At 43.1% G+C, this 11,648-nt stretch overlaps 2 protein-coding genes across 2 annotated transcripts in view; one reads left to right on the top strand and one right to left on the bottom strand.

Moving 5' to 3' along the window:
* LOC131889713 (uncharacterized) overlaps positions 1–1,597 on the top strand; it is a gene marked incomplete at its 5' end in the record, with an annotated part of 2,486 nt that extends 889 nt beyond the window's left edge. Inside the window, 1 exon segment of the mRNA XM_059238880.1 lies at positions 1,091–1,597. Coding sequence (XP_059094863.1) covers positions 1,091–1,495 — 405 coding nt within the window. The 3' untranslated portion in view covers positions 1,496–1,597.
* A 771-nt stretch (positions 1,598–2,368) lies between these two features.
* LOC131889709 (uncharacterized) lies at positions 2,369–9,962 on the bottom strand. The gene is made up of 11 exons (XM_059238873.1): positions 9,757–9,962; positions 9,122–9,283; positions 7,886–8,179; positions 7,676–7,820; positions 5,979–6,145; positions 4,564–4,944; positions 4,412–4,486; positions 3,538–4,338; positions 3,165–3,339; positions 2,854–3,099; positions 2,369–2,696 (listed from the first exon to the last, which is right to left on the bottom strand). Exons 2-11 carry the CDS (start codon positions 9,247–9,249, stop codon positions 2,436–2,438), a joined length of 2,673 nt encoding a protein of 890 aa, XP_059094856.1. The 5' UTR covers positions 9,250–9,283; positions 9,757–9,962; the 3' UTR covers positions 2,369–2,435.
* Between the last annotated feature and the right edge of the window lie 1,686 nt (positions 9,963–11,648).

Here is an 11,648-nt window from a genome sequence, read left to right as displayed (position 1 = left end):
CCGACATCCAGTGTCTAGAAATCTATGCCTCAGTCAATGAATTGAACGCAATTTTGGGTGATATCCCAGGAATTTCTGAACGCCTTTGCTTTGTGCNTAAAAGCAAAAGTTGGAACCAACTTGGTCCGTTTATTTCCATGAGACCTTGGGACCGAGATCATCCCCGATATGGCTGACTAGGCATGACTTCTTTTTTACTCGGCCAAACGCATGGATACTTATTATTTTAGAGTACTCAATGCCATGATAGACACCATTGCGGGATTTGATTTTACTTTTGAGAATAGAAATTGGAATATTTGAACAGTTAAAAGATATGGTTTCCATCTTTCAATCATTGAAAGCCAATTAGCAAGAGCTTTCTTTTTCATGAAGTTGTTGGTTGATTCCAAAACGGCGTCAATTGCGTTGATATTAATCTCATTAGTTATTACATATAACCACAATGACTTGAAATACTAGTGGCAAGAGTGATCAATAACAAATGTTCTTAATTTCAACTTTTATTCAATGACGTTTTCTATTGACCTCTCACAGACTAGGAAGTTGCGCTACTTTTCGAATTAGCGTCCTCATTCATCGGCAGGTTAATTTGATGGCCATTTCCATTCATGAGAAGTATTCAATCAAATTTAAAGGAGGTGGTAATACACAAGTATCTATATCTTTAAGTGCAAGATCCTAGTTGACTACTTGGACAATATCCCAGTTCAAGTGCATCAAAGGGTGGCAAGATTCTTACAAATGGCGTCTAATGCAAATCGATTCAGTGGCAAAAAATAGAGCAGAAAGTCACTAGAGTTGGGGAGAAATAGAACTACTTTTGGAATTGAATTTTGTACTTGACGAACCTTGCTAGTAAATTGATGACTTATTTTTTTTTCTATTTATCAAGCTCTCTTATCTTGTCTGGAAAATTTCAATGTGCCTTGCCTTCACACTGTCAAACTTATATGCCTCAGAATCAGGTGCCAATTGGAGCAAGGAACCCTTCTTGAAGGGAGACGCACTTGCACATATTCAACTTTCTCTGTTGCCCCTCCTACCCGAATTGAAATGCCACTCCCCGGTTTCCTTTATTACATTTCAGGGAGCCACGCCCTTAAGAGAAATACCTGACCCTCTCGTGACCACAAAAAATCCTACCCAAATCCCCACCACACCCTCGACTCCATTTATTGAATCCTCGAGCACAACCCTTGAGCCTTTCCTGTTTGGCGCTGGCTTTCCTACCACTCGGTTGGGGAGGCGGGTCCAATCCCCTTCTCCAGACCGATCACGCCCACCCCCTTTGGTACGTCTTGCCACCACTAGGACTCCGCCCCCCTTGGTCACACCCCATTTAAGTGCCTTACCCGAAGCAGAGGAAGGGGAGGGGGAATTTGGTGGTCCTAATTCGCTCTCTCTTCTTCGTTCCAAGGGCTGTTCCAATTTTGTGCCCTTCACCATCGTCCTTCATGCCTTCCATCAAATGGGCCTACAAATCACCTTCTAAATCCGGATTATCGCAGCCAAACCAGCGACGAATACTCGTGGGAAAGACCAAAACGAATCTTCATTAAACATATGGAATAAAAGTAACTTTTTTTCTCGCTTATGTTCTTGCTTTCGGTCCAATTTTAGCAGTGTAGGTGGCATTCCGCTGTATCATTGTTTCTGACATGTGGCGGGGAATCAAAGAACTTTAATTTACCTATGTCATCCCGCAGAGTCATTTCTCAATTCATTTCCAGTTCCACGGGCGGCAACGTTTACACGTTGAAGCGTCTTTTCAGTGAAGCAAAGAAATGCTCGTTCCAAATCATGGAACATTTCAGCCATCAAAGGAATAATAAGTAGAACGGTTCCCAGGCTCCGGTCGGTTGTTCCTCCGCACCATTCAAGGATCAGAATTGGAAAATGCACTGATGAAAAAGCATGGCAGGCATGGAATAAAACAAACGCCTTCTGAATCTAATTGGTGGGTCCAAACCGGCTTTCGTGTTCCAATAAAGAGAAAAAGTAATATTGGTACGCCACACGATTGACTTACTGATAGGCGTGTGTTTGCTTATGCATCATGAATATGGCCACAAGCGGGAAAGGAATAACACCACTTATGGAATTCATCACGATCGACTTTAAGAAAGAGTGAATTACATTCAAGGGCATTTGATTCGATTTGACCTACTTTTTTTTTTAGCTCTTATCGGGTATAGTATGTTCAAACTGGTACCATGGTGTCTTAATGGGAAGTAGGTAAGTATGAGGGTGACTAGATGTTTGGCATGGCAAATCTTCAAATTTAGTTGAGAGAAGGCCCAAATATGAACATGAGCCCCCGTGAAAGAATTGAAAATGTATGGTAATCAAATCAGAAGGCCGGGAGAAATCTAGAATTCTATTTATTTTTCTATGTGAGCAATGTTGGGGCACAGGAATAGGTAGTACATTTCTCATCGCCATCTATTCCAGACATGATAACCTAGAAGCAAAACGGAACCCCACAAGATTCCTGTTCGGAACAAATGGATGGTCTGCTCTTGGTGGGCCACATTGGAACTCAATTCTTTGTTGACGACTCGCAATTCATTACTCTTCATTTGGGACCGCCGAAGCTTGAGTTGGAAATTCCGACAGGATTTGGCCATGGCCCCCAGGTCTTTCCTCAATCTCTTCCACTCCTTATAATCCTTTTCGTTGAAATGATCCTGGGCCTAGGAAGGACACGAAAAGCATTTGAATTCAATTCCACCCAAGCTCTTGTTTTTGCACTCTGAACAATGGGGATTGGAACAAACGCAATGGATCATTCCAGAGTGACAGGAACTGCGTTTTAAGCGAGGCCTATAATTAGTCAAAACTGGATCAAACCTCTAAGAGCTCGTTCTCCAGGTTTTGGATCTCGGATTTCAGGTTGGCATTGGTGCCCTCGAGGTGTTGACAGTTGGTCTGGGTGTTGGCTAGGCGTTGTGCCAAGTCTCGGATTTGGCATTGAAGGTCGTCGATCACTTGGCTTTGAGTGTCATCGAGCTGATCTTCCAATTGGCGAATTTGAGCTTGCAATTCCTCGGTCTCCAATTTCAGACCTTCAAGGATCACATCTTGCCGTTGCAGCAACTACGCGGGAGGAACAACGTACACAATTGATATGTTTATGAAGGGGAAGACATTTGAGGGTTTACCTCATTGGTTTCTCTGGTGATAACGGGGTCGGATTTGAATGGACGCGATTTGGGAAAAAAGAACAACTCCTTGGCCTCTTGCTTCTTCTGGCGACTCAAATAGATCTCCTTCTGACTCTCGGCCAACGAATTAGCCAAGGACAAGCAGGAAAGGTCGGAATTGGAATGTGAAAAGCTGAAATTGGACACAACAAACGGAGTGTGAACATGAGCGAATGCATCTCATTCGATGGATGATCATTCGAGGCGAATGAATTGCTTCATGAACTGCTTCACACACGTAAACTAGAAGACAAATCAAGCTCACACTCACTTATGCTCGATTTTGTGTACGGATTAGTCTTGGAGAACTGTATTCAACTCTTTGACGTACTCGTGAATGCGTTCGAGAGGCGATTTCCCTTTGAGGCCTTTGAGCATGGCTTCAAGTTCGTCGGCAGAGGCATTTTGGAGCTCCACGGCCTTCGGTCGCTTCGGCCTTTTGTTCTTGTACGACCTGGGCAGACTGCCTTGAAGTTCCTCGATCTTGGCTTGCGAGGCAAAGAGTTTATCACAGGCCTCGGTGGGCGTTATGTTCCCGGTCTCATGGCCATTTTGACTCGTTTTTCGAGAGATCGGTGGCGACATCGCCTCAGAGTGGACCCCGGAATCTGCTGACATGGTGGGGGAAAGCAACTTGGGAGCTCGGATCTTTATCGGCTCCTCTGGGATATCGTTAACCTCATCGGCGATCTGACTGGATCGTCGGGCCTTCAGCCGCTCCTGGATGCCTTGGAAGGGGATGAGCTCATTCTCCTCTGGTGATGAATCAACCTTGGGTTCAACCTGAGGTTCGGATTTCACCTCGTCCGCTTTCAAGAGGAAAGCACCTTGATCCTCCGGAACTGGGGAATCTTGCTGACCTGATAAGTATTCCGGGGTAGCAAAGTGATTCAATGGGATCAGACCCTTGTTTGGGACACTCATCGTGCCATCCAATTTGACCGAGGTGATCTCGCTCATTGGATTGACTATGGTTTCTGCAGCATTTTCATGATCATGATCCGGGTTCCCGATTGACAAGGGACGGAGAGCTTTCTTCACGGTCTCATCTTTTCTCACATCGGATTGAGCGCCATATCTGGCCGAACTACGGGATAAGTAATACGAGCCTCTCAATGACTTTGATGCGTCCCTAAAAATGAATGAAAAAGGAGTTTACTCGATCATTTTGCACCAAGAGGGACTTTTGAAAAGTGCCATCTTACTCGGAATCGGCAGCACTGCTGGCTCCCGTCGGCATTGGACTAGTTGAAGCTGGAGATTCCGTTCCCAATCTGCTCCTAAAATCAAGATGAAGACTTGAAAGACTTAGCCTTTAAATAATGGGGAAAACGAGTATTAGTTAGCGCTGCTTTACCACGCATTCCTACTGAGATGTTCCGAGTTTCCAACCTCATAATCAGTTGATTCTTTGGATGCTGGGGAAGTTTTGCCCGTGAGTCGTCTGTATCCGGAAATGATACCCGCTGACACAGAGGGCGTGGGTGATATGTTGGAAACGGGGGACAACTCCCTAGAGGCAACTGGACTGCTGTATTGAAAGTTCCTGGTGGGCGTGGTGGACGATAAAGGGGTGTAGGACGGGGATCCATAGCTAGAGCTCGTGTAAGTGGTCCGCCGCTTGGTTGGCCTGGGCAGAGAGTAGTAGATATCGGAACTACTGGACGGATTGCCGTATCCATCGTAGGATTTGGTGTATAAATAGGATGATGTTGGACGGCATGAATAATAGTCCGTACTAAAGGGAAATGTTTGGAAGAAGGGTAGAATATGAGTAGTTCATGTAATGGGATGTATTTGACATTTTCGTAATTTTGATCACATATCCAGGTTATGGAGCGATACTTCATTGATGATTACACTCAAACTTGGAATAATTGTAAAGCAGCGATTTTTTTTTCTCATAATTATTTCAAATTATTATTTTCATTAAAGACGGATCTCTAATTTATTTGTATTTAATATCCGACATTCTAACTTCTCAAAACTTACCTTGCCTTTGTCATGCTCAATGTTTCCTCTGTTTTCTTGGTCAGAAAATTAAACAGGAAATTAGTTATCCCCAAATTGGCCAAAAATTGAAATCGAATATAATTGAGTTATATTTGGAGGTTGATTGTTTTAACGTTCTTTCGAGATCTAGTCATGGTGCTGGATATTGGCCTTCATTTGCAACTGCCACGGCCTTCTAGACTTCAAGGAGCTCTCTATCCCAATTGAGACAAGAAGTCAGCAGGCTACGTTATAAAATGAACCACTGGAATATGAACGGGGAGGTTAGGATATATAATTAACACTTTGGAAGCGAGGAAAGACGTTACATTCCCTAGCGCATTCACTCTCTTCCCTCCTATATACTAAGCTATGAAATGGGATAACTTTTAATGCCGTCGTTTTATTGAGGTCAAGATTGAAATAATGTATGTTGTAGCCTGTCTCACATGAAACAGAACGCAATATGTTTACTAATTTCTGAAATGCCAATTCTCGAGCCAAGCCCTCCCGTCCATACTCTAGTGGTTCATGATTATACTCGCTCAACTTGATTGCTGTACATTTCTCTTTAACAACGGAAAATGAGTAAAACTTGCTTTTAGAAAGCCTTGGCAAATGGCCATCGAGTATTTATGTATGATATTTTGATTTGCATGTTAGTTCTATTCGTTTTTCAGTGATAAAGGCGAAATTGCCGTCTTTCCCGGCCACCCTGTGGATCCATTATTATCTCAATAATTCTGAATTGCCATTGTTCCAGTGTATTCAATTGAGTACCTGGATGAGGGCGTTGCTCTCGTTGGAGAAACGGTCCGAGATGCTCTTGGACTCACAGGTGTGGATCTCGAGGAGTAGCTCCCGACAAAGTTCGGAGATGTGGGCCTAATCGAGGATGTGGCCACATATTTGGAGCTGGTGGTGATGCTCGATTGGCCGTAGGGGGTCTGAAACTCCAAATTCGAAATGGATAAGCAGATCAAGAGGGAACGTCGCTCCATTAATGGAGTCCCACAGTAAATCCGAGCACAGATTTGCTGACCCAACGCAAAGGAGGAAACTTGAACTGACACTATCGCTCATCGAGAAGAACCTCTGCCATTTTCACGGCTCACTAAGAAAGAAATTGCTGTCGTAAGCAAAAGATCCGATAATTTCTAGATCCTAAGCCACTCTTATCAGTTTAATAATGGATATGTAACCTCTTGAGTGCACTTCACATCTTGCTTCGCAATATTAGTTATCGTCTTTTGGGGGGTAAGGAGGACCTGGCGACATTGTACTGTGGAGTCGCAAAGCAATGAATTTTTATTTTGACGTCAAAGGTTGTACGCTATAATATGGATTCAAAATACTGGGATGTGGAAACATCAAATCAAACATAGACAATTATTCTCCTTAATTTCATGTAAAATAATAAGTGCCTACTTTTAGGACTCGGTTTCTCTATTTCAATACTAAAAGAGAGCTCAAGTTGGATTTTGATAACCCAACGGTTTGCTTCTATAAATTTTGTTTCGTCCTTGACCTGGTTTGTTTCCGTTCAATTCTTGTTGAGAGTTTTTGTGTTTTGTTTTCATTTTAGTCACGGTCATGGATTTAGAGGTACCGATGAAAAAGGAGCTCATTACCGTTACAATTCCTTCTGGAACATGTCTGATACTATTCATTCTGTTGGAATTATTTTCTTGAAATGAAATGTTGATACGGATAAATACACTCTTTTGAAATTGACAACACATTTAGGATTGATTACTTATGGGTACAGAATTAGCTGCGAAGTAATTTATATCAATCGCATGATTGCTTGGTTAATAAAACTTCAAAGCTAGGCAAGAAAAAGTAAAAAAAAAGGAGTTTTGAGCAACGAAAATATAAGCCTCTCCTACTAGCTAAAAAAGGAACAAAATAATTGAACTTCATTTCGAAATCGTACTTTTGATTACGATGCAGCAAGACAGAGGCCCTGTGTTTTTGGTAAATTGATATTCAGTACAAATATAGAAAGGCATAGACAGTATTTCCATTTTTTGTTTGTCGGTCTTATGTACACGTATACGCACACGACGGGTTGCACGCCCACTCGTGCCTTTTATGAAGTGTTCATTGTTTCATCGTCCATACTGAATATGAAGATGATATGAAATGCATCGCTCCATAGGGGAAAAAGCCAGATGGGAGAAGGAAGCATAGCATGGCAGAATGCCAGGAAAAAAGGACACGGATATCTTGCCTTTGGCCAAGGACTACTCAACTTTTGGACTGAGCTTCATCACACGCTAAGTATACGTACGACCGCACATGTAAAGTGTGTAGTATCTACTCTCTGACCGGAGATGTCATTGACAAATCGGAGGAATGTCATTCTGTCTCTGTGCAATGTGCGTCAAAGTCGTTAACAAGTCGAGGAAATGCTTCCTTAGTGACCACCGAATAGTTGTAGTACGTATGCATTCATGCTATTCCCTTGTTCTCACCGAGTAGTCCCTCTTCATGTCAGCGATATCTCGGTTTCGACGATATGAATAATCAAGCACTGCACTGGACACACTCGGCCTTCCATTTATGGATGAAGACGATGAAGAAGCCAAAGGATTCGCTCGATAAGAAGGCGAGACGGATCTGTAAGAACACAGGGCGTAATCTGATTGGGTCCAATTGTTCCCTTGGAACATTCAACTACTAACCGTAATGACGAGTCTCGATCCCCAGCTTTGCACCGGGAGGCCACGCCATTGACAGCCGGGGCCAAGCTACTTTCTCTCGAGGCATTGGGTGACGTGGTGGAAGAGGTGGTCCACGAGGACCGGGCTCCAGTATCGTATCGTCCCAAGTAACGGGAAGTCCCTGAGGGTCGGGTGTAGTGTGAAGATCCGGGTGGCCCGTAGTAATCACGACAAGTCACATTGGAGATTGGCGGCGAAGACAGACGGGACGAGGAAGGTCGTTTGAGACTGTCATAGATTTGGACCACTCTGCCCTGAAGATGCCCGGAATGAGGAGTCTCTGACAAGTGGTTCACTTGTTTGCATTCTGCATTTTTAGTGGTTTTAGGCCCGGCACCCTGACGCTTGCTTGCTTGCATGCTTGCTTGAGAGGGTCGAGTATGAGTACAAAAGAACAGTTCTCGTGATCAATTAGGGGCTAATAATGCTCATTCTCGCATACTGAAGTTCTTCAAAGGGAACAAAGGCTGTTCCATCATTGTTCGATGGTTTAGGTAGCCAACTTGAGTGGACTTACATCCGTTCGTTAGTACAATGAAACGTGAGTCTCGAGACTCCGTGTTCCAAGACCCCCTATGGAACGGGAACAAAATATTCATGCCGTTCTCTCTCAAAGACAGATTGAAGCTGCCTGCTGGTTCCACGTAGGGGCGAGCCTCATTACAAAAGGATTATTTCTTCAAGTTCACGGCCCATTGGGACCTTGAGCATCTCATCCTTTGACAACCTTGAGCACCGGAATTACTGTTGTACTTCTGGCTTAAGGACCACTTTTGTTCAAGCTACAACATCGTCTCCAGCCTTCCATCTTTTCTGTTTTGGATGGCTTGCCTGATGCTCTATGGGAACCGGAGTTTGAAAAAAAGATGCGCTCGTTGGTACACGTAAATCATTTATGGGTCCATGTTACGTTTCCTTGCCTTTGTTTAAAAAGATACATTTTAAGAATGAAAAGAGATGATGATAATCATGAAATTCTTGCAAATAGCCCAATCCTTTTTAAAGCCTTTGAACCTACCCAAAAGACTGGTCAAAATTTCCTCCATCAAAGAGCCAAAATCAGTACTGAAATTGAACAATGTAGCTAAGAGAACCCAAGTACCAATGTAGAGCTTCTGACTCAGATTAAAGGCTTATGAGGGGCGGGATTTTTCAATTTAGAAATCCAATTGCCAGAGACAGCGAGAGAGTCTTCCCGAAGACGAATGATCCGTGGTTGAGCGAAGGCAGTTTCGGCAATGTGAATCCCATCCGATTTGAGGCGAGAACCCGTAGGGACAAGTTCGGTCCACCGACGTCTGATACGACAGACGTGGGGACGTCATTCTCTTGGGAGAGCTTCTCTTCTAGTGTGTTAATCTAGTAATAAAGAGTAGGAGACAACTTTGGTATGTGCGTATGCCTTGGTAGCTGGGAGTGTTGGACCAAGGCATTGGGGGAGATTAATAGTTCATGCCTCACTTGCTCACATCAATAACGATCCGAGACAAAAGGTGGCACACTTATTGCTCGCATTTCAGGATGGCCTTTGATTTGACTTCCTGATCTTCCATGGAGATCTTTTTTGAACATTGCTTGTCACATTGAGCATGCATGATTGATTTTGAAACACCCTTGAAGAGCTTGAGAAAAATGGGACAAAAGATATCTTAACAACACAAATCTTCCAAACTGAAAATAAAATGGACGAATGGCAACGTCTTTGGCTCTATGTATGAAGTATAAGTACCATTTGCCCTCTTCAACGTCTCAATCGGCCAGGGGTCAAAGCTCCAGATTGGCTTGTTTTCTCTCTCCGGGGAAGAATTCATTTTGAAACAAGGGGATCTTACCTTATTTGAATTATTTTTAAACGGGGTGAGATGAGGTTCGACATGTTCGTTCCAGGAACAAGACACTACCCACCAACTTGGGCAAACTTTGCCCAAACTTCATACTCTCTTCATTCAACATTGAAAGAGTTGAGCACACACACCGTCTCACACACACACACACACAAGAAAAATTGCTTTTTTTTCTCTTCCCTAACTCGATTTGAATAGGAGCACGGGAATATGTAGTACGTAAAACTAGTAGTAAGCTACATCAGAGGGGAGTGCAGGAGTTTGTACAAGGCGCGACGGTCAGGTGCTTCATTGGAGACAAGACGCGTTAGGCGCTAGAAAGGCCAGCAAGACCAAAAAGGCCAGCGAGTGTTTTCATCTTTTTCTTCATCGACCCCTTAAAGACGGGAAGACGACGAACTCATCGTTGACTTTGGCCCAAACGAAGTCAGGATTGGGGCAGATTCTCTTTCTGTTTGCCCATCAACCCAGGTCCTTCTCACATGCTATTCGTGGGAGAATGAGCGAAAGAGAGGCTGAGTGCATTCACGTGGATGGAAACAGTACAAAAACTCTTGAGCTTGGATCATACTCGGTCAGAGGTGTTCCCATCAAGTAGGTACGTTTTTGATCTGGATCACTCAAAAACTTTTTTGGGGGGGAGAAGGGTGTGGGTGAATACTTGAGTGGATCATTTGAGTACTCTTGATTGCTTTGGGTTCGACCTTTGGAGCAAAAGGTGCTTTCAAATGGACGTGAGCAAGTATGAGCATGTGCTTAAGTGAGCATACCCAAATATGTCTGTCCTTTCATAACTGGCTTGTGGTGGGTTGCCTTGTCATGAGTGTGAAGATAGAAGTACATCACGTCAGAGAAAACGCTCCGTTCTATGTACTAGTCCCAAGCCCGATCTTGCGATGTCATTGAGGACAGGGTGTTTCTTCAATTTACTGACTAGTTCGTTTCAAGTGGTTTGTTTTTCGATGTTCATAGTCTGCATTATAGATGCTCCAGGCCATAGATACGCGAGGTTGAGTATACGTCATCAAATTCGACCGATCTGATTGGCTGCCAATTGTCAACGAACATGGGCTTTGTTTGGAAACCTTCCCGACAGGGAGTCAGTTGCTTCTAAAAGGAGGTCGCACATTTGCATTGCATAATAGGGCAAAGCTTTGAATGATTTATGACAAATCTGATCCACCATGGATTTAACCAACTCATTCCATAGGGTTTAGAGTGTTTTTTGTCATTACAATGGTATTAGTGTGTTATTTCTCAATAAAATGTAGTTGGCACACTGATCTTTTGCGTGCTGCCTGTCTCAAGTTGGACTAAAGCACTTCAAAAAGAAAGTACAAACATATTCAACAAATTACATTGTTAGTACATTGTAAAGTGCATTGACTTGTTTCTTGATAGACTCAGGGAGCTCACATGTGATGATGCTAATCTGAATAATCAAATGAAATATTATAGCAATCAAATCTTATGAAAAAATGGGTTCAGAAAGGATTTAGAAAGTAACAAAATAGAGGTAACAATCTAAAATGCCATATTCATGAATCAGCTTGTCTTCAAGTAAAATTTGGCAGTGTCCTTAAAGAAAATACTCAATGATATTTGTCATGGAAGAACTCTTTGTTATACAGCGCATCAGTTCAAAATCAGTTTGGAAACTTTTTAGTTCTACAGATCGTTTTCATTTTTGAAGTGGAGCCACTTGTCAAACCTCGCGCGTCTCTGAATCCAGGGTCTCTTTCTCTGCATCAGGTCGGGAGGACAATCAATTCGGGGAACTCTCTCATGCTAGGAATTTGCACTAGCCACTACACCACGTCTCGTCCGTGAAATACACATTAATTCTAATAACTATTTAATTTTGACGGATTCAATATTTC

Source organism: Tigriopus californicus, chromosome 10 (genome assembly GCF_007210705.1).
Source record: "Tigriopus californicus strain San Diego chromosome 10, Tcal_SD_v2.1, whole genome shotgun sequence".
NCBI lineage: Eukaryota > Metazoa > Arthropoda > Copepoda > Harpacticoida > Harpacticidae > Tigriopus > Tigriopus californicus.
The sequence above is the reverse complement of the archived record's forward strand: the minus strand, read 5'-3'. Positions and strand labels throughout refer to the sequence as shown.